At 46.6% G+C, this 17,789-nt stretch overlaps 1 protein-coding gene across 10 annotated transcripts in view; it reads left to right on the top strand.

Moving 5' to 3' along the window:
• Positions 1-17,789, top strand: part of LOC147110283 (trinucleotide repeat-containing gene 6A protein-like) — a 150,941-nt gene that overhangs the window by 63,620 nt on the left and 69,532 nt on the right. For 9 of the 10 annotated variants that reach the window (XM_086000107.1, XM_086000106.1, XM_086000097.1 and 6 more), the window contains exon 5: positions 14,735-15,058. The exons of the other annotated variant lie outside the window; for it this stretch is intronic. In XM_086000107.1, coding sequence (XP_085856233.1) covers positions 14,735-15,058 — 324 coding nt within the window. The remainder of the gene's footprint in view (positions 1-14,734; positions 15,059-17,789) is intronic. 10 annotated transcript variants of the gene reach the window in all.

Raw genomic sequence — 17,789 nt, 5'->3', positions numbered from 1 at the left:
TTTGCGTTGGGGCCCCTACTACTGGAGGAGTTGGCAAACAGTGCTCTTTTATAGCAGTAAAATGACACCATGCTTCTCCTCCATTTTCTAATGAAATCTGCAGAGTGGGAAAGCAACACAAGTTGGAAAAGGCTGCCGCCAGAACCTCTCAAACTGTCGTGTCATATTTTCTTCCTCCCACCTCCCTCCCCCCCCCCCCCCCCCCCCCATCCTAATCCCAAATTGTGGCTTCTGTTCAGGTTAGTTGTAGGTCGGGCATTTACAGGGTCTTCGTTTTCTGAAAGTGTATGTTCTTGACGGCATTTGCCAGAAGAATGTGTAAAGGCTAGCCTTTAAAACGCAGCTGAATTTCATCTCGAGAGGCACCTAAAATAGTGCCCCGGGGGGAAGAATCTGTAACAGCAGCTGCTTAATTAGCAAGATCTTTTGAAATGATTAGTAACTAGTATGCTGAGTACTTGAGGTTTGAGCCATTTTTTATAAAGGAGCTGGGGGGAGGTGCAGTGTAAAAGCATGTAGAGAAGTAGCTGTAAATGGAGGCTCCTGAAATCATTTTCTTACTCCAAGCAGACGAACCTGATTTAAACTATTGCAGATATGAAAATGGGTGACAGCAGTGAAGCTTGATACACCACAGTGCTTACTTTGGTGATTATTTCCTCGTGTTGAGAAGAAGACCAGACACCTTAAATAACTATTACATTTGTGTTCGCACATTACTAGTTCTTTGAAATCTGCTTTCTGACAATGCAAAAGTATGTGGAAGAGCTTTTCTGTTTGGCCTCAAAGGGTTTAGTTATTAACAGTAGTAATTGAAGAACTAGAGCTGAAATGGAATGGTGTTTGTGTGGTTATCAAACCAAGATGGCTTAAAGCTGGCATTTTTTGCCTACTATCCCAGGAGCACAATCTCCTGTGTTGGGCCCCGCGGTGGAATATGGCGATCTAGTTGCTTTATCAGTGGAAATGCGGTGACTGGTTCTCTCAATGTGGTACTGGTAGATCAATCCCGTCTCCCATTGGTTGCACGCCTATAATAAAAGTGTTTTAGATTACTCCGGCACCGCTTTAACTGAAGCAACCGGAGCCGCTTTTACAGTGTTCCTTTAATTTGGCAGCAGTGCGCCTGTTCCCGATAATCATCCTGTTAATGCAGCTTCCTGTCGTCTGTCGACGGGCTCGTCGACTTGGTTTTTTACCTGGATGAACAGACCTGCCTTCAAGCTACAAAAGACTGAGTGAACAGTGTGAAGGCCGGGAGCTGGCTCATGAGCTGCCTAATTAAAAACCGTGTAAAAGCAGCTCAAGTACCTGCTGTTGGAGGAAAGCAGTTAAGGGGAGTGGGTGTGAAGTGAATTTTGGGAGGCATTTCTGGAGCATGGGTTTGCAATAAGTGGGGGATATTTTTATAGCTCCTCTAATTTCCTTTGAACGTTCTCTCTCTCCTTCCTCCATGTCTCCTGATGGTGATTCATGCTGCAGTACACAGACAAAGATGTCATTTCTGTACTTTATACAGATGACCTCTCGTAAGTCCATACAACCAAGGTTGGTAGGTTATTTGACATGGGGCATCGCAATCATGCCCACCTTTTATAGTACCTGGTATATACAAGTACATCTCTACAAAATTCATTGGAGACTGATCAGAGTGCGTGGCCTTGGCTAAAGGTCTCGTCTGTCAATTCCACTTCCTCCTTCTCCACCCCATCTCCACACCCCCATGTGCTTTGGCCAATTGCAGCCCCAATGACAAATCTGCTCCAGAACCTGTGATCAAACCTACGACATTCCTAATATGTCAGAGTGCCACACGTGGTACACTTACCCATCGAGTTATCTGGGGAACTGTGCAGGAGATTAATGGAGATGGGCCAGGGAGGTTAGCTGAAGTTTTTGGTTTGCATTTTTCTACTGTGATTATTCTCTAATTGGCCTGCACTGCCTTCGCTCGAACCCCGGTGTTTGAGCTTTTGTTTCTATTCTGGTTGTTCGGTAGGAAAGCTCCCTTGAGCAACGCAACTGACTTTGGCAGAGTTGGCTGCTGCTGCTGTTGCACGTTCTCCAGTGGGGAGGTCCTTTTTTCCTGGATCTCCAGATTTCTTCTGGCTCTCTGCTGTGATAGTCAAGTGTTTAGGCTGCGTCGGGTGTGCTGAGTGTAGAGCGAACTGACTGAGGTCACCTCTGACTTTAAGCCTCGCATCCAGTTTTTAAGATGGAGGGGGGGATGCGGCTCTTTTAAGCGTGATCTTGCAGCATTTAGTCAAGCTCAGCTTTCAGCTGTTAAACTTAAAATAATGTTGACAGAAGAATGAGGTTCACCAGTTGAAAAGCAAAACCAGAAGCGGAGTGCTACAGTTCACTAAACTGTCAATCCATCGCAACTGTATTTCCACCAGACTTCAGTGCAACAAGGGAAATGAAACTAAGTTTGCAAGGGGCGACATGTAACTTGAGGAGCAACTACTTTAAACTTGGTTAACTTGCGGAATCGATTGCCAGCAACTGTAGTGAGCGCAAATTTAGTTGAAGCATTTCCTGATTCAACAGGGGGTGGGTGGGTGGGGGTGAGGAGAGGGGCTCTGTGCAAGACGGGAAGGAGTTGAAGGCACTCGGAATGCATTCCGATATAAATATTTACTCCTGTGCGGCAGAATCGGAGGGAGTCCTAAGAAGAACATAGAGATAGCTTGCTGGATGATCTGAATGCTGTTTCCTCATCCCTGTGTTCTGCCCTGTCCCTTTGAAGGACAATCCTATTAAATCATTTGGTAGAAAGATACTACTTTTACTTCTGACGGTGGGGTTGGGGTGATGGTTGTGAGGCACGTCCCCATGTTGCAAGGCTCGCCTCCATTATCATGAACAAAAATTGCAGTTTGCCCGTGAGTAAGTATTTGTTACTGGGCAGGGATTTCCAGATATTAGCATGGTACTTGTCGATTTTACTCAAGGTAAATGTGATCGCTAGTGCACGGGCATTTACAGACCTGGTAAAGTCCATTGCAGTCCACCTGGCTGGACACTCACCGCAGCAGCCACTCAGGTACAACACACAGCTTAGAGCAGATAATGTAGAACCCCCTTCATGTCATTGTGCTCTGGTCCTGGTTCTATATTGTGGGGATGGAAGTGGCTCTATAACGGAGTGAGCTGTTGCTGAATCCCTCTCTTCAGTACTGAGGGGCAGATTCGGCAACAACAGGAAAACTGCACTTCCACAATTGCTCAAATCAATAAAGGAGACAAATTCATAATCTAAAGGGCTGCATGTTGCTTGAAGGGGGATACCTTCACCCGAAATATCTTTACATTTAGCAAAAAGTTGCCCAGTAAAATGGTTTGAATATTGAATGGTTTTGTCGAACCCAGATGGTGTGACTCAAGCAGTGGTCTGTGTTTTTAAATCTAATCTCTTGAGACCTGGGTAGATGTGCTGTGCAGATACATTTCTGGTGGTTAGCAAAAGAGGGAGCACTCTTCTGGTGCAGTAGAAGGGACACATTCTGGGTATTGCTGATTCGCTGTCTGTAATTGGTGCTTTTGCCAGCATGTGCTGATATCCCTTTGAATAAACAGTTTGTCCAGTACACAATAGCACAACGAGATGATGATTGCTTTGTCGCGTTTTCTGGTTACAAGGGCTGGCGTTGTGGGCAGCAGTTGTTATTCTTACTGATTGCTTAACTTGCCACAGAATGTTGTCCGGTACAATGCTTCTGGCAAAGAGTATTCCAATCTGATTGGATAATTTGTTGGAATGTTTAGCTGGTTTTATATTAAACTAGTTGATCTCCATGACACTGCTCATGGTGGGATAATGTTGTGGTGGGGTAAGTGTGAATAGGTCTGCAAAGTGGGAGCGCTTGGGGGTGAGAGTGCTATGTAGTGCAGGGATGGGGAGATATTAAATGTCTGGTCCGAAGAGAGTGGTCAAATGGAGATTGGTGACTGCTCCTTCCTCTTTGGTGCTGCTGTTCCTGAAAAAAATATCACTGTTAAGAGGCCGATGGAGCCTCGTGGCCAATGAAAATGTGAATCTATGGTACCAGCGGGTCTGAGAAGGCTGTCCGCTTTATATTGGTCAGTGACGTCGATGGCAGTCGGATATACAGCTGTTTCAGTGACCCGTCTTTAATATAAAACTGCCTGGAATGTCTGCTAACCCAAGGTCTCAGCCCGCCCCCCTTCTCTTCCTCTCCCTCCCCCCTTCTCTTCCTCTCCCTCCTGTGGTAAACCACTTTGTATTCCACTGTGTACATGCCTGGACATGCCTCGGCTGACTCCTCCCACAAGTCCTAGTATAAAGGTGACTGCTCCCCAGCCCTTTGTATTTCTGGACCGGTCGACCACTCGAGGCAGACCTTCATTCTTTTGTTAATAAAAGCCTTTAGTTACTCTCTTAACTCAGTCTTTTATGAGTAATTGATAGCGCATCACCTCCCCCTTCTCTTCCTCTCCCTCCCCCTTCTCTTCCTCTCCCCCTTCTCTTCCTCTCCCCCTTCTCTTCCTCTCCCTCCTTCTCTTCCTCTCCCCCCCCTTCTCTTCCTCTCCCTCCCCCCTTCTCTTCCTCTCCCTCCCCCCTTCTCTTCCTCTCCCTCCCCCTTCTCTTCCTCTCTCCCTCCCCCTTCTCTTCCTCTCTCCCTCCCCCTTCTCTTCCTCTCTCCCTCCCCCTTCTCTTCCTCTCTCCCTCCCCCTTCTCTTCCTCTCTCCCTCCCCCTTCTCTTCCTCTCTCCCTCCCCCTTCTCTTCCTCTCTCCCTCCCCCTTCTCTTCCTCTCTCCCTCCCCCTTCTCTTCCTCTCTCCCTCCCCCTTCTCTTCCTCTCTCCCTCCCCCTTCTCTTCCTCTCTCCCTCCCCCTTCTCTTCCTCTCTCCCTCCCCTTCTCTTCCTCTCTCCCTCCCCCTTCTCTTCCGCTCTCCCTCCCCCTTCTCTTCCGCTCTCCCTCCCCCTTCTCTTCCGCTCTCCCTCCCCCTTCTCTTCCGCTCTCCCTCCCCCTTCTCTTCCGCTCTCCCTCCCCCTTCTCTTCCGCTCTCCCTCCCCCTTCTCTTCCGCTCTCCCTCCCCCTTCTCTTCCGCTCTCCCTCCCCCTTCTCTTCCGCTCTCCCTCCCCCTTCTCTTCCGCTCTCCCTCCCCCTTCTCTTCCGCTCTCCCTCCCCCTTCTCTTCCGCTCTCCCTCCCCCTTCTCTTCCGCTCTCCCTCCCCCTTCTCTTCCGCTCTCCCTCGGCCTTCTCTTCCGCTCTCCCTCGGCCTTGTCTCCTCCTCCTCCTCCTCCTCCCCCCCCGTCCCCCTCTCCTCTCCTCCCCCTCCTCGTCCTTCTCCCCCCCCCCCCTCCTCCCCCTCGTCCCCCCCTCTCTCCTTCCCCCCCCCCCCCCCCCCCCTTCCCTCCCCCGTTACAGATCTCAGGGCAACTGTTTGATGAGTAAGTAGTTCTCTCTGTATATCCCTGCGGCCAGTAACACATTAACTGGTCATTCAGCTGTTTTGTGGGATCTTGCTGTGTGTAAACTAGGTGCCAAATTTGCCTGCTTAATGGCCACTGTACTTTAAGGTTCCTGTCCCTGCTTTATGACTTTGATGCTAGTACAGACCTCACCTTTTCACTCATTTCCTAGATTCAAACCGGTTTGAAACTGGTTGGTTTCTTTTCCCCTTCCCCAAGAATTTATTTCTCATTTTCTCCTGAAACTGCTGACTAAGCCTGGGGTGGGGTTTCATGGATACCACCGGCTCTCTGACCGGGGAGCAATTCGCCTGTGAAGCTCAGCGGTGAGGATTGGCTATCTGACTGCGGAGGAGGTCGCACTCCAACCCCGATTCTGCTCTTGGCCCCTGATATCCCCGAGCATGCATTTCCATTGGACAGCAGTCAGCATTGGGAGCCCTGCCTCCCTCGCCCCACACCTGGGCTTTGTGTGTTCATTGAATGTTTAAGTTCAGAGTTTTGAGAAAGACAATACAAATATTTGGTTTCCCAGGCCCCAAACTTGCAAGGAAATTATGAAGTAAAGGTAGAACTCGCACTTCCATTAGCTGCCTTCTACTGTCCTCAGGATAGCTCAGTGCTTCATTGGTGAATTGCTTTTGAGGTGCAGTGACTTATGTAGACATATGTATGTAGAGTCCAACAAAGAGCAGATCAGGTGAATAAATGGCCAGTTAGTATGTTTCGATTGTGTTGCTTGAGGGAAGAATGTTGGCCAAAACAGCAGGAGAATTCCTTCCCTCCTCTTTGAATAGTGCCGTGAAATCCTCTACGTTCACCTGAACTGGCCGGCAGGACCTCGGCTTACCATCTCATCCGAAAGAAGGTGCCTTGGAAGATGTAGCACTCGCTCAGTACGGCACTGGAGTATCAACCTACATTATGTGCTCAAGAACTGGGATGGTTCTGTCTTGCCCAGTCTGAGATTAAAAGTTGATGGGGTTTGTAATGTTCTGGGAAGCCAGAGTAAAGGTAATCCCAGAAGCCAAAGTGAATTTAACATGTGTGCAGGTGCCTATCGATTTAATTGTATCTCCAGTGCAAAATGGACTGCCTCTGGGTATTGGCACTTGCTGTGATTGTAAATCATCTTTGTTTACCTTGTCTTGACTCTTTTCTTCACCTTCCCCTGTCTTCCTCATGAAGGTGTTAACGTCATCACTTCGCCTGAATGGCCATTTTTTGTGTGTGTGTGTGCCGACACTAACTCATAAGCTGGCTCTCCAGCTGTGGAGGATATCATGGCCAAGCCCCATGCTGTCCATACATAAGAATATAAGAAATAGGAGCAGGAGTCGGCCATTCAATAAGATCATGGCTGATCTTCTACCACATCTCCACTTTCCTGCACTATCCCCATGTCCCTTGATTCCCTTAATATTCAAAAATCTATCTATCAATCTCAGCCTTGAATATACTCAACAACTGAGCCTCCACAGCCCTCTGGGGTAGAGAATTCCAAAGATTCACCACCCTCTGAGTGAAGAAATTTCTCCTCATCTCAGTCCTAAATGGCCGACTCCTTATTCTGAGACTGTGACCCCTGGTTCTGGACTCCCCAGCCAGGGGAAACATCCTCCCTGCATCTACCCTGTCAAGCCCTGTAAGAATTTTGTATGTTTCAATGAGATCACCTCTCATTCTTCTAAACTCTAGAGAATATAGGCCGAGTCTACTCAATCTCTCCTCATAGGACAATCCCCCCATCCCAGGAACCAGTCTGGTGAACCTTTGTTGCACTCCCTCTATGGCAAGTATATCCTTCCTTATGTAAGGAGACCAAAACTGTACACAATACTCCAGGTGTGGTCTCACCAGGGCCCTATATAATTGCAGTAAGACGTCTTTACTCTTATACTCCAATCCCTTTGTAATAAAGGCCAACATACCATTTGCTTTCCTAATTGCTTGCTGTACCTGCATGTTAACTTTCAGTGATTTGTGTACAAGGACACCCAGGTCCCTCTGAACACCAACATTTCCCAATCTCTCACCATTTTAAAAAATACTCTGCTTTTCTATTTTTCCTACCAAAGCGGATAACTTCACATTTCTCCACATTATATTCCATTTGCCATGTTCTTGCCCACTCACGTAGCCTGTCTATATCCCCTTGAAGCCTCTTTGCATCCTCCTCACAACTTACATTCCCACCCAGCTTTGTATCATCAGCAAACTTGGATATATTACATTTGGTCCCCTCATCCAAATCATTGATGTAGATTGTGAATAGCTGAGGCCCAAGCACTGATCCTTGCGGTACCCCACTAGTTACAGCCTGCCAACCCGAAAATGACCCGTTTATTCCTACTCTGTTTTCTGTCCGTTAACCAATCCTCAGTCCATGCTAGTATATTACCCCCAATCCCATGAGCCCTAATTTTGTTTAATAACCTTTTGTGTGGCACCTTATCGAATGCCTTCTGAAAATCCAAATACACCACATCCACTGGTCCCCCCTTATCTATTCTGCTAGTTACAACCTCAAAAAACTCTAACAGATTCATCAATCATTATTTCCATTTCATAAATCCGTGTTGACTCGGCCCAATCCTATTATTTTTTTCTAAGTGCCCTGTTACCACGTCCTTAATAATAGATTCTAGAATTTTCTTTACTACTGATGTCAGGCTAACTGGTCTGTAGTTCCCCGTTTCCTTTCTCCCTCCTTTCTTAAATAGTGGTACATTCCAATCCGCGGGAACCGTTTTAGAATCTATGGAATTTTGGAAAATGACAACCAATGCATCCACTATCTCTATAGCCACCTCTTTCAAACCCCTAGGATGTAGGCCATCAGGTCCACGGGATTTATCGGCTCTCAGTCCCATTAATTCTCCAGTATTATTTTTTTTACTAATACTAATTTCTTTCGGTTCCTCATTCTTGCTAGACCCTTGGTTTTCCACTATTTCTGGGAAGTTTTTTGCGTCGTCTTCCATGAAGACAGACACAAAGTATTTGTTTAATTTCTCTGCCATTTCCTTATTCCATTATAATACGCGACTCCACACACGGTATCGAGTAGGCGTTGCTGCAGAGTGATCAGGAGCAGGAATCCTGGCTGCCGCTCCCTTCCCTAACTTGAGTGCAGTGGCCAATTGTAGCGCCTCAGTCACTTCCCCAACTGACCTGCGAACTCCGCGCAGACTGGAGACCAAACGTGGGCCCGTGGAACGAATTCTTCAGTTCATAGCCCTTTTTACATTAAAAATCTGGCAGGGCAGTTACTGTTTTGTTCGGCTGTGGTGGAATTGCAGCACCTGAGCGCAGTTTCCATTGCAAGCAGAGTAGAGACTTCAGTCATTGAAAATTGGTTTGGTGTTGGGTGTTCTGATTTGTGCTGGCTGTCCTGTTTAATATTAAAAATAGGAAACTGAACAGTTTGTTAGCAGGCCACAAAGCTAATGGTGTTCGTTGAAAATCTGCCCCAGCTCCTTTAAGTGAAGCAGGATAAACCTTGTGATCCTCTATAAATGGCACAGGGTATCTTGTGATATTGTTTTGCTGTCCGTGGGTAATATGCAGCCTCAAGGACAGGAATGGTGTTACCTTTTGACGACGCCTTAAAGTTTATTAAATGATCGGATATAGAATATTGCGTTCAGTTTATTCTGAGTGCAATGAATGGGATAAAGAAAATATTGACCGTTCCTTCATATAATGAAAATTAGGTTTAGGGGCAGCTAGTGGTAGATATTAAAACCTTTTCGTGCTTCTGTGGTCCTGCTGTAGGATTACCTTCCTGTGGAAGATTGCTTTCCTTCTCCTCCGCCCTTTTTGTTGCTATGCCTGTGCTTTTCTTTTCCCCTCCCTCCTCTCCTGGCGACGTTGTCTCCTTCCTTGGTAGTCACGTGGGCTCTTCCAGTATCTTTCCCAAGTGGCCTTTCCTCATGTTTGCAGGCAATTTAGAAAGAAAGAAAAACTTGCATTTATATGGTGCTTTTCACGACCACCGAACGTCGCAAAGTGCTTTACAGCCAGTGAAGTACTGTTTGAAGTGTAGTCGCTGTTGTAATGTAGGAAACGTGGCAGCCAATTTGCACACAGCAAGGTCCCACAAACAGCAATGTGATAATGACCAGATCACCTGTTTTTTTCAGTGATATTGATTGAGGGATAACTATTTGCTAGGACACTGGGGATAACTCCCCTGTTCTTTGAAATCGCGCCATAGGATCTTTTACGTCCACCTGAGGCCAGATGGGGGCCTCGGTTTAATGTCTCATCCGAAAGACACTCCCTCAGTACTGCCCTGGAGTGATAGCCTAGACAACCATTATGCAAAATCATAGCCACCCATCCTCACCTGACATTCACACAAAAGCACTTCTGGCAAAGGCCACTGAGTGGTGATCAGAAACTGATTTTCCATGTCTAAGGTTAGTTGTAGCACCTCTACCAGTGCCGTGACTGAGATCTGTTAGCTCAGCACAAACTGGTGATCAAACCCGGGAGACTCTGGACAAACTCGCGGAGCTCCTCTCCTGCTCCCATTCCGCTCCTCTTGTACTGCATGCATTTCTTCACTAGGCAGTGACGCACTTACACGCAGCTGTCAGTTCGGCATTTTGAAGCTGGAGGGAATGATACTTGGACACATCGCAGAATTTTGCCCAGACATTATTAAGGGGTGGTTAATATTATTGACGTGGTTGTTACATGAGTCTAATTTATTATAGTCTGAATGCAGTAGATACAGTGAAGCAGAGATGTGAATATTGTTATAAAGATGCCAGGGCAACGTTTCAAAGTTAGTTCTCAATAAATGTGCATAAACTTTATCTGTATAACCAATTCAGTAATGTGACTGATGAGCTAACACCGGTTGTAGTGGCTCGCATTGTTCTTGAGATTATTGTGAGAGTGATTATTGCTCAAATCCTGGTCCGTGTTTAGTTACCTGAATTCAGCCAGGACAGCATTCCTCCCTCAACCAGCACCACTTCGCTAATCGTTTCTGGGATCTTGCTGTGTGCAAAATGGCTGCTTCATTTGTCTATACATGTCACTGCACTTCAAGGTAACTCACTGTGAAGTGCTTTGAGACATTTCTGCAATGTGTTAACGCCCTATATAATGCAAGGTCTTCCTTTGCATTTAGAAAATAGCAGAAAGCTTCATTAAAAGATTATACATCACCTTTATAAGTGCATCACCTTAGTTTATGCCTGTTTAGCTGTATTGCTGATAGTTAATAATTGATCTCTATCCTAGTAACAGTGGTGCTGAATCTGTATTTCTTGTCTGCAGCAACTGAATTGTCTGTTCCATTTTAATATTTAAGGGATTGACAGCTGATCTCTCGATATATTTTGAAAACTCTAGTTGCTGTGAAACTGTCTTCAGATATTACCAAGAATTTATTTTGTACAGAATTCATTTTTAAAAAATAACCATTTGAGCTCAATCCATCCGCTCTGTTGTAATAAAGGTGCGTTCATTCCTAGTGGAGCCTTCAGATCCCGAGATATCACGGCTGTTAGCTGACTTGCACAGTTGATCCCGAGATATCACGGCTGTTAGCTGACTTGCACAGTTGATCCCGAGATAGCACGGCTGTTAGCTGACTTGCACAGTTGATCCCGAGATATCACGGCTGTTAGCTGACTTGCACAGTTGATCCCGAGATAGCACGGCTGTTAGCTGACTTGCACAGTTGATCCCGAGATATCACGGCTGTTAGCTGACTTGCACAGTTGATCCCGAGATATCACGGCTGTTAGCTGACTTGCACAGTTGATCCCGAGATATCTCGGCTGTTAGCTGACTTGCACAGTTGATCCCGAGATAGCACGGCTGTTAGCTGACTTGCACAGTTGATCCCGAGATATCACGGCTGTTAGCTGACTTGCACAGTTGATCCCGAGATAGCACGGCTGTTAGCTGACTTGCACAGTTGATCCCGAGATATCACGGCTGTTAGCTGACTTGCACAGTTGATCCCGAGATATCACGGCTGTTAGCTGACTTGCACAGTTGATCCCGAGATATCTCGGCTGTTAGCTGACTTGCACAGTTGATCCCGAGATATCACGGCTGTTAGCTGACTTGCACAGTTGATCCCGAGATAGCACGGCTGTTAGCTGACTTGCACAGTTGATCCCGAGATATCACGGCTGTTAGCTGACTTGCACAGTTGATCCCGAGATAGCACGGCTGTTAGCTGACTTGCACAGTTGATCCCGAGATATCACGGCTGTTAGCTGACTTGCACAGTTGATCCCGAGATATCACGGCTGTTAGCTGACTTGCACAGTTGATCCCGAGATATCACGGCTGTTAGCTGACTTGCACAGTTGATCCCGAGATATCTCGGCTGTTAGCTGACTTGCACAGTTGATCCCGAGATATCACGGCTGTTAGCTGACTTGCACAGTTGATCCCGAGATATCACGGCTGTTAGCTGACTTGCACAGTTGATCCCGAGATATCACGGCTGTTAGCTGACTTGCACAGTTGATCCCGAGATATCACGGCTGTTAGCTGACTTGCACAGTTGATCCCGAGATATCACGGCTGTTAGCTGACTTGCACAGTTGATCCCGAGATATCACGGCTGTTAGCTGACTTGCACAGTTGATCCCGAGATATCACGGCTGTTAGCTGACTTGCACAGTTGATCCCGAGATATCACGGCTGTTAGCTGACTTGCACAGTTGATCCCGAGATATCACGGCTGTTAGCTGACTTGCACAGTTGATCCCGAGATATCACGGCTGTTAGCTGACTTGCACAGTTGATCCCGAGATAGCACGGCTGTTAGCTGACTTGCACAGTTGATCCCGAGATATCACGGCTGTTAGCTGACTTGCACAGTTGATCCCGAGATAGCACGGCTGTTAGCTGACTTGCACAGTTGATCCCGAGATATCACGGCTGTTAGCTGACTTGCACAGTTGATCCCGAGATATCACGGCTGTTAGCTGACTTGCACAGTTGATCCCGAGATATCACGGCTGTTAGCTGACTTGCACAGTTGATCCCGAGATATCACGGCTGTTAGCTGACTTGCACAGTTGATCAGTTTGTGCAGCAAACACGTGAAGCATTAACCTTCAGATCTGTAGCAATCACCGACACTGAGCTTCAAAGTTTGCAATCTAGAATGGAACAGAAAGCGAGTGTCTGCAGTGCAGGGGGAGGTGTGTCTGCTTGGCCTCTTCTGGGCAAACACCCTCCTGCCCTTTGAATTTGGAAATGTACAGTAGGACCGATGCACTAAGGGAGCTACATGAACCCACCCAGCTCAATATTCCACACTAACCGCTGGTACAGACTTGCTACTCACAAAGTCAATTAGAATAATTGAAACTGAGCCCAGCTAACCAAGAGGATGCGGTTTAGAATTTTTGGGAGGGAAGAGAGCGGAAAGGGTGTATTGTTTGGAGGGAAATCCAGCAGATTGCTTCAGAAGAATTCAGGTAATCAGAATTGTGCAGTATCGTGACCATCCACTGAGCTGTCTGCTTTCAACTGCCGTGTGCCTGGACAGCTCTTCTGCCTGCCTCTTGTCAGTAGTCACTCAGCTGTGAAATAGCAGAAAATTAGGTCAGTGCCGTGCCAGCCTTGCTTTGGGTTGGTGGGGGCGGGGGGTGAGGGGGAGGCTTGCTGTGCACAAGAATAAATACCTATTTTCTGTGTCCTTGAAAGTAATGCTGAGGTTTTTAGCTGTTTCTCTTTTGCATTGAGCCCTAATGATGTGAAGATTTAAAATTACTGTACTACAGTTATTGCACTCCAATCTATTTCTGTATGAGGCTTGTAACAAGTTTGTCTGCAGTATCTTGTGTGGCAGGGGGTAGTGTATAACAGAGGAAGGATTTTATTCACAGCCTTTTATACAAGGTGGTTGGAGACAATGGAATAAGATGGAGCCTTCCAATGATTTCAGTAGTTTGGTGTGGGTAATGCTGGCTATATGGGCCGGGGGTGTGAGCATTGTCAATCGATGCTAAGTGTGGCCTTGCCCTTTTCTACTCCAGGTGGCAACAAGAGCAGCAATGAACCGGATTTACATTTTTTTACTGTGGTCAGGAGTTTGTATTTGGTGTACTTTGAAGCACGCAGTATTTTTGTACAGCATTCTGTTACACGAGGGATGCAGAATGCTGCATGGATGCAGCCTCCATTTACATGCTGCGTGATGTACATTTCCTGTCTGCGCAGTTTTGGTTGAATACCACACCATGTGTTCCAGGGTAAATTCCACCCCTGAAAATGTTGTCGGGGACCTTTCAGAAGTGCCTAATTTGGCAAATAACAAATAATTTATCTAGAACTAGGGGGCATAGTCTCGGGATAAGGGGTCGGCCGTTTAAGACTGAGATGAAGAATTTCTTCACTGAGGGTGGTGAATCTTTGGAGTTCTCTGCCCCAGAGGGCTGTGGATGCTCAGTCGTTGAGTATATTGAAGGCTGAGATCGATAGATTTTTGGAATCGAGGGATATGGAGATAGGGCAGGAAGGTGGCGTTGAGGTCGAAGTTCAGCCATGATCTTATTGAATGGCGGAGCAGGCTCGAGGGGCGGGTATGGCCTACTCCTGCTCCTAGTTCTTATGTTAACCTCTTAAAGGCATTTAAGGTGAAATAGTGAGCCAACCAATAAAAATACTTTGGCAAATGTTACTGTTCCTGTGAGTCGCACTTTGAAGAAACATTAAACCAACTGTGAGATTGCATACTGCAGGAGAGACTTGGTATGCTTTGCCAGCAGGCTGTCGGTGCAGAGTTTTTTTGTTGCAGCTTCTCTTCAATCCAGTGTATTTGGGTATTTGCTCTTGAAGCAACCTTGCAGCCCCATTTTGCACTCCGTACTTGGCTTGACGTTGATTGCATGAGCCCCCACATTGGGCTCCAAATTATCCAGCTGTAGTCGGGCCGGTCTGGTACGAACATTCTTAAAAATAATGTTCGAATTCTTTGTTAAGCTGCTGAAGATTTCACTGCATTCATGCAGCCCATTCTTTTCCCAGCAACTTGCACCATTCCTTTCCTGACGAGGAGAGAGAGAAAGTGGGGAACCCATAAAGCTCTTCAGTAACGGGAAGCTCTGCATTTTTGCTATCCAATGCTAGTATTTTTCAGAAATTTGGACATGAAACTAACCAGATTCAGAACGTGTTCGCTCCTTCTTCTTCCCCAACCACCTCATTCCTGTTAGCCAGTGCTCATTGATGTAGTGAATGTTCAGTAAGCTGTCCATGCAGTAGGTGCTAACTTATTTTTTTTCCCCCCCCCCCCACTCTCCAGTGCCAGAACAAACCAAGACCAGTCAAAGCCAGCCTCAGCCTGCCAACCCCAACAGCGGCACTTCCACAACTACCAGCAACAATAGCAATGCCAAGCGGGTCCCAGCCAACACTCAGCAGCAAGCCTTGTCTCGATATCCACCTCGTGAAGTACCGCCACGCTTTCGACACCAGGAGCAAAAGCAACTGCTGAAAAGAGGCCAGCAGCTACCACCGGCAGCTGGGACCACGACGCCAGTACTGACCAGCCAGCCTGGAGGCAGTGCTGTTACTGTGCTGCCAGTGACCAACGGACAGCTGCAATACAGCAGCAAAACCCCAACAGGTAACCAATTCTGCAAAAACGCAAGTAACACAAAGCAATAACTTCCTCATCTGCCTTCAGCCGTGTTTCAACTTCTGACCAAAATGTATTGCACCAAATTTGCTCAGTTGCAGCAGCTCGACTATACCTGCTTATCCTTACTGCTTCAACACTCGTGCTTGGTGATCACTGTACTGAAGATAATGGCAGTGACTAGAGTATTGGATTTAGTGAAGTGCATGATTCTACCATTCTAGGAAAGGATCAATTAATAGTGCCTGTAAAACTGTTCTCCTTTTCAATGTTTTGGGGAATGAACCTGCAGCCTGTTGAAGCGCTATTCCTGTCTTCAGATGGGAATTCTGTTAACCGGGTCTGTTGCTGCCATTGTAGTTGCTCAGTTGTCTAAATTCCCTGAAGACAGAGTGTAGCGACCTTTATGCTAACATCTGGAAAGTTCACCTGCAGCGACAAGTGGTTGTAATGCTAGACTCTGGCACTAATTTAAGTACAGATGCACTAAGCCGTTCTGCAGATGCATCCTAAAGAATACAGCACTCCTGCTCTGCACAGCACACTGGAGTATCAGTACATTGTGCTGCTGTGTATTCTACTCTCTTCTTTCGTTCTTGTACTCCCTCCCCAGCCACAGGATGTCGTGTTCCTGGCTAGATAACACAAATGGAGCGACTCTTTCAAAGTGAAAAATGTACAGGTTTATGAAACTGTGTTTTTAATGTTGAGCCCACACAGATTGTGGGATTCTGTTGTGAGAATGACCAATCCAATTGACGGTGATTATAGCTACCGTAACTCCCTGCTATTATACATTCTTATTCCAAGAGTGTTCTTTAATAGACGTCTGCAAACTCCTTTTCTGTGAGTTTTAGATGATATTTTAATGTGCAATTGATGCCAGTCTCTGAGAGATTCATGAATCAAAGCTTGCTGAGTAGACTTGCAGTTATATTTCAGTCCCAGCTGTGTGTCCCAGTGGTAGAAAGTGCCCCGTTTATATTGTGGGGCAGTTTCCACAGCAGCTGCACGTGTTCACTTCTAACTCTCGATCTGTGACCATGTAGATAACCACTGTATATTGCCCAGTGTTTCCCACAAAGTGGCAACCTGACATGGCTGCCTCCAACAGGCATAGTTCTGCTACGGTTGCGATCAGGGGCAGCTCTGTATACTTTGTGAAGGTGGCAGCCTTTTGCCATTGCCAACAAACTGGCAGCTTTTTTTACTGAACTTTTGCTAGTTCATCACAATAAAGGGAGGCGATTGTCACCTTCCCCTCCCCATACCCTGTTATGGCAGTCTACACAACTCGAACGCCGAGTATTTCTCACTGGATATGTTGCTTGATTTATTTCTTTCATTCTGGGAAGGATGGGATAAATCAGATTGGAAAAAGTAAATTTTAAGTTTTAGAAAGAGCAGGTGGGGAATGGGAAAGAAGGGGATGGAATGGGGCAGCGGAGTGAGGATTGAAGCATACATTAGGGTTAACACTGTCATCAAGGCCCCCCTCCTTTCTCAGTGCCTGGATCGCTAAGCATTTATCAGTGCTGTATCACGGGCTGAAAACGATCACAGCAAGTTGGCCCAGGAAGCCAGGCATCTCCCTGGGCCCTTTGGCAATCTAAGGGTTAAGTCTTCCGTTTGCTGAATGAAGCGGTGAGGCAGGTGTGCTGTGCTGAAGACTCCCTATGGAGCATCATCCACCTGCATTCCTAGCACCGACTTTGGGTACTTTTCACACCAATAGGCAACTGGCCGCCTCAGCTGACCACCTCCTATTGTACTGAAGCCTGAGTGGGGGGCTCGTTATCAGTCGAGTTGCACAGTCCATTAAGGGGTCACTGAAGTTGATGTCGTGTACTGGATATTAAAGCTGAACGTTTCCATTGCTGTGTTGATATTGTGACTGCTCAAGATGTTGACTCTGGGGATTTCCGTTTATTGCTGTCCTTTGTGTTAAAACTTCCCATCGGGCCCCGGCGTTAACCTGTCTAATATGCTTTTATATTGGCCCCTGTGTTTTGTGACTTTGGCCCAGTGCATACCAAATTAGAGAAAGAATTAACTTGCATTTATTCAGCGCCTTTCACAACCCCAGGACGTCCCAAAGTGCTTTACAACCAATGAAGTACTTTTGAAGTGTAGACACTGTTGTAATGTAGGAAACGTAGCCGTCAGTTTGCTGCAGCAAAGTCCCACAAACAGTAATGAAATAAATGACTGGATCATCTGTTTTTCCGACGTTGGTTGAGGGATAAATGTAGGCCAGGACACCGGGACGGGAGCACTCCCCTGCTCTTTGAATAATGGCTTGGGATCTTTTGCATTGCTTTAATGTTTCATCTGAAAGACAGTCTTTAAGCAAACCTAGCCCAATCGCTCACCAGCCTTTTCACTTGTTCAGTCCACATGCAATGGTGAAGCAGCACCTCACCATCACACCCCACTCGTACCTCTTCATTTTTTGGTATTCCTTTCCATCCAAGAGGCCATGCTGTATCAAAGCTCTATCATTGAATAATGTCTCATTCTTGTGATTTGGGCTGCCTTTGGTGAGTTTATTCCTGATAGAAATTGTTGCGGTTAAGTGCTGTTAAATAAGTCAGTTTTGCTGCAGTATAATGCTACAGAGAGCAGCTGTCTCGGTGCACTACGTCCTGGGATAGCTTCAGCTTAAAAACACACAATTAAAATGAAGGGTGACTGATAAACTGCTGGGTAAAAGTTTGGC

This window comes from Somniosus microcephalus, chromosome 11, assembly GCF_052327205.1.
Source record: "Somniosus microcephalus isolate GS21.2 chromosome 11, FLI_Smic_1.0, whole genome shotgun sequence".
Lineage (NCBI taxonomy): Eukaryota > Metazoa > Chordata > Chondrichthyes > Squaliformes > Somniosidae > Somniosus > Somniosus microcephalus.
This window is presented reverse-complemented; position numbering and strand designations above follow the sequence as displayed.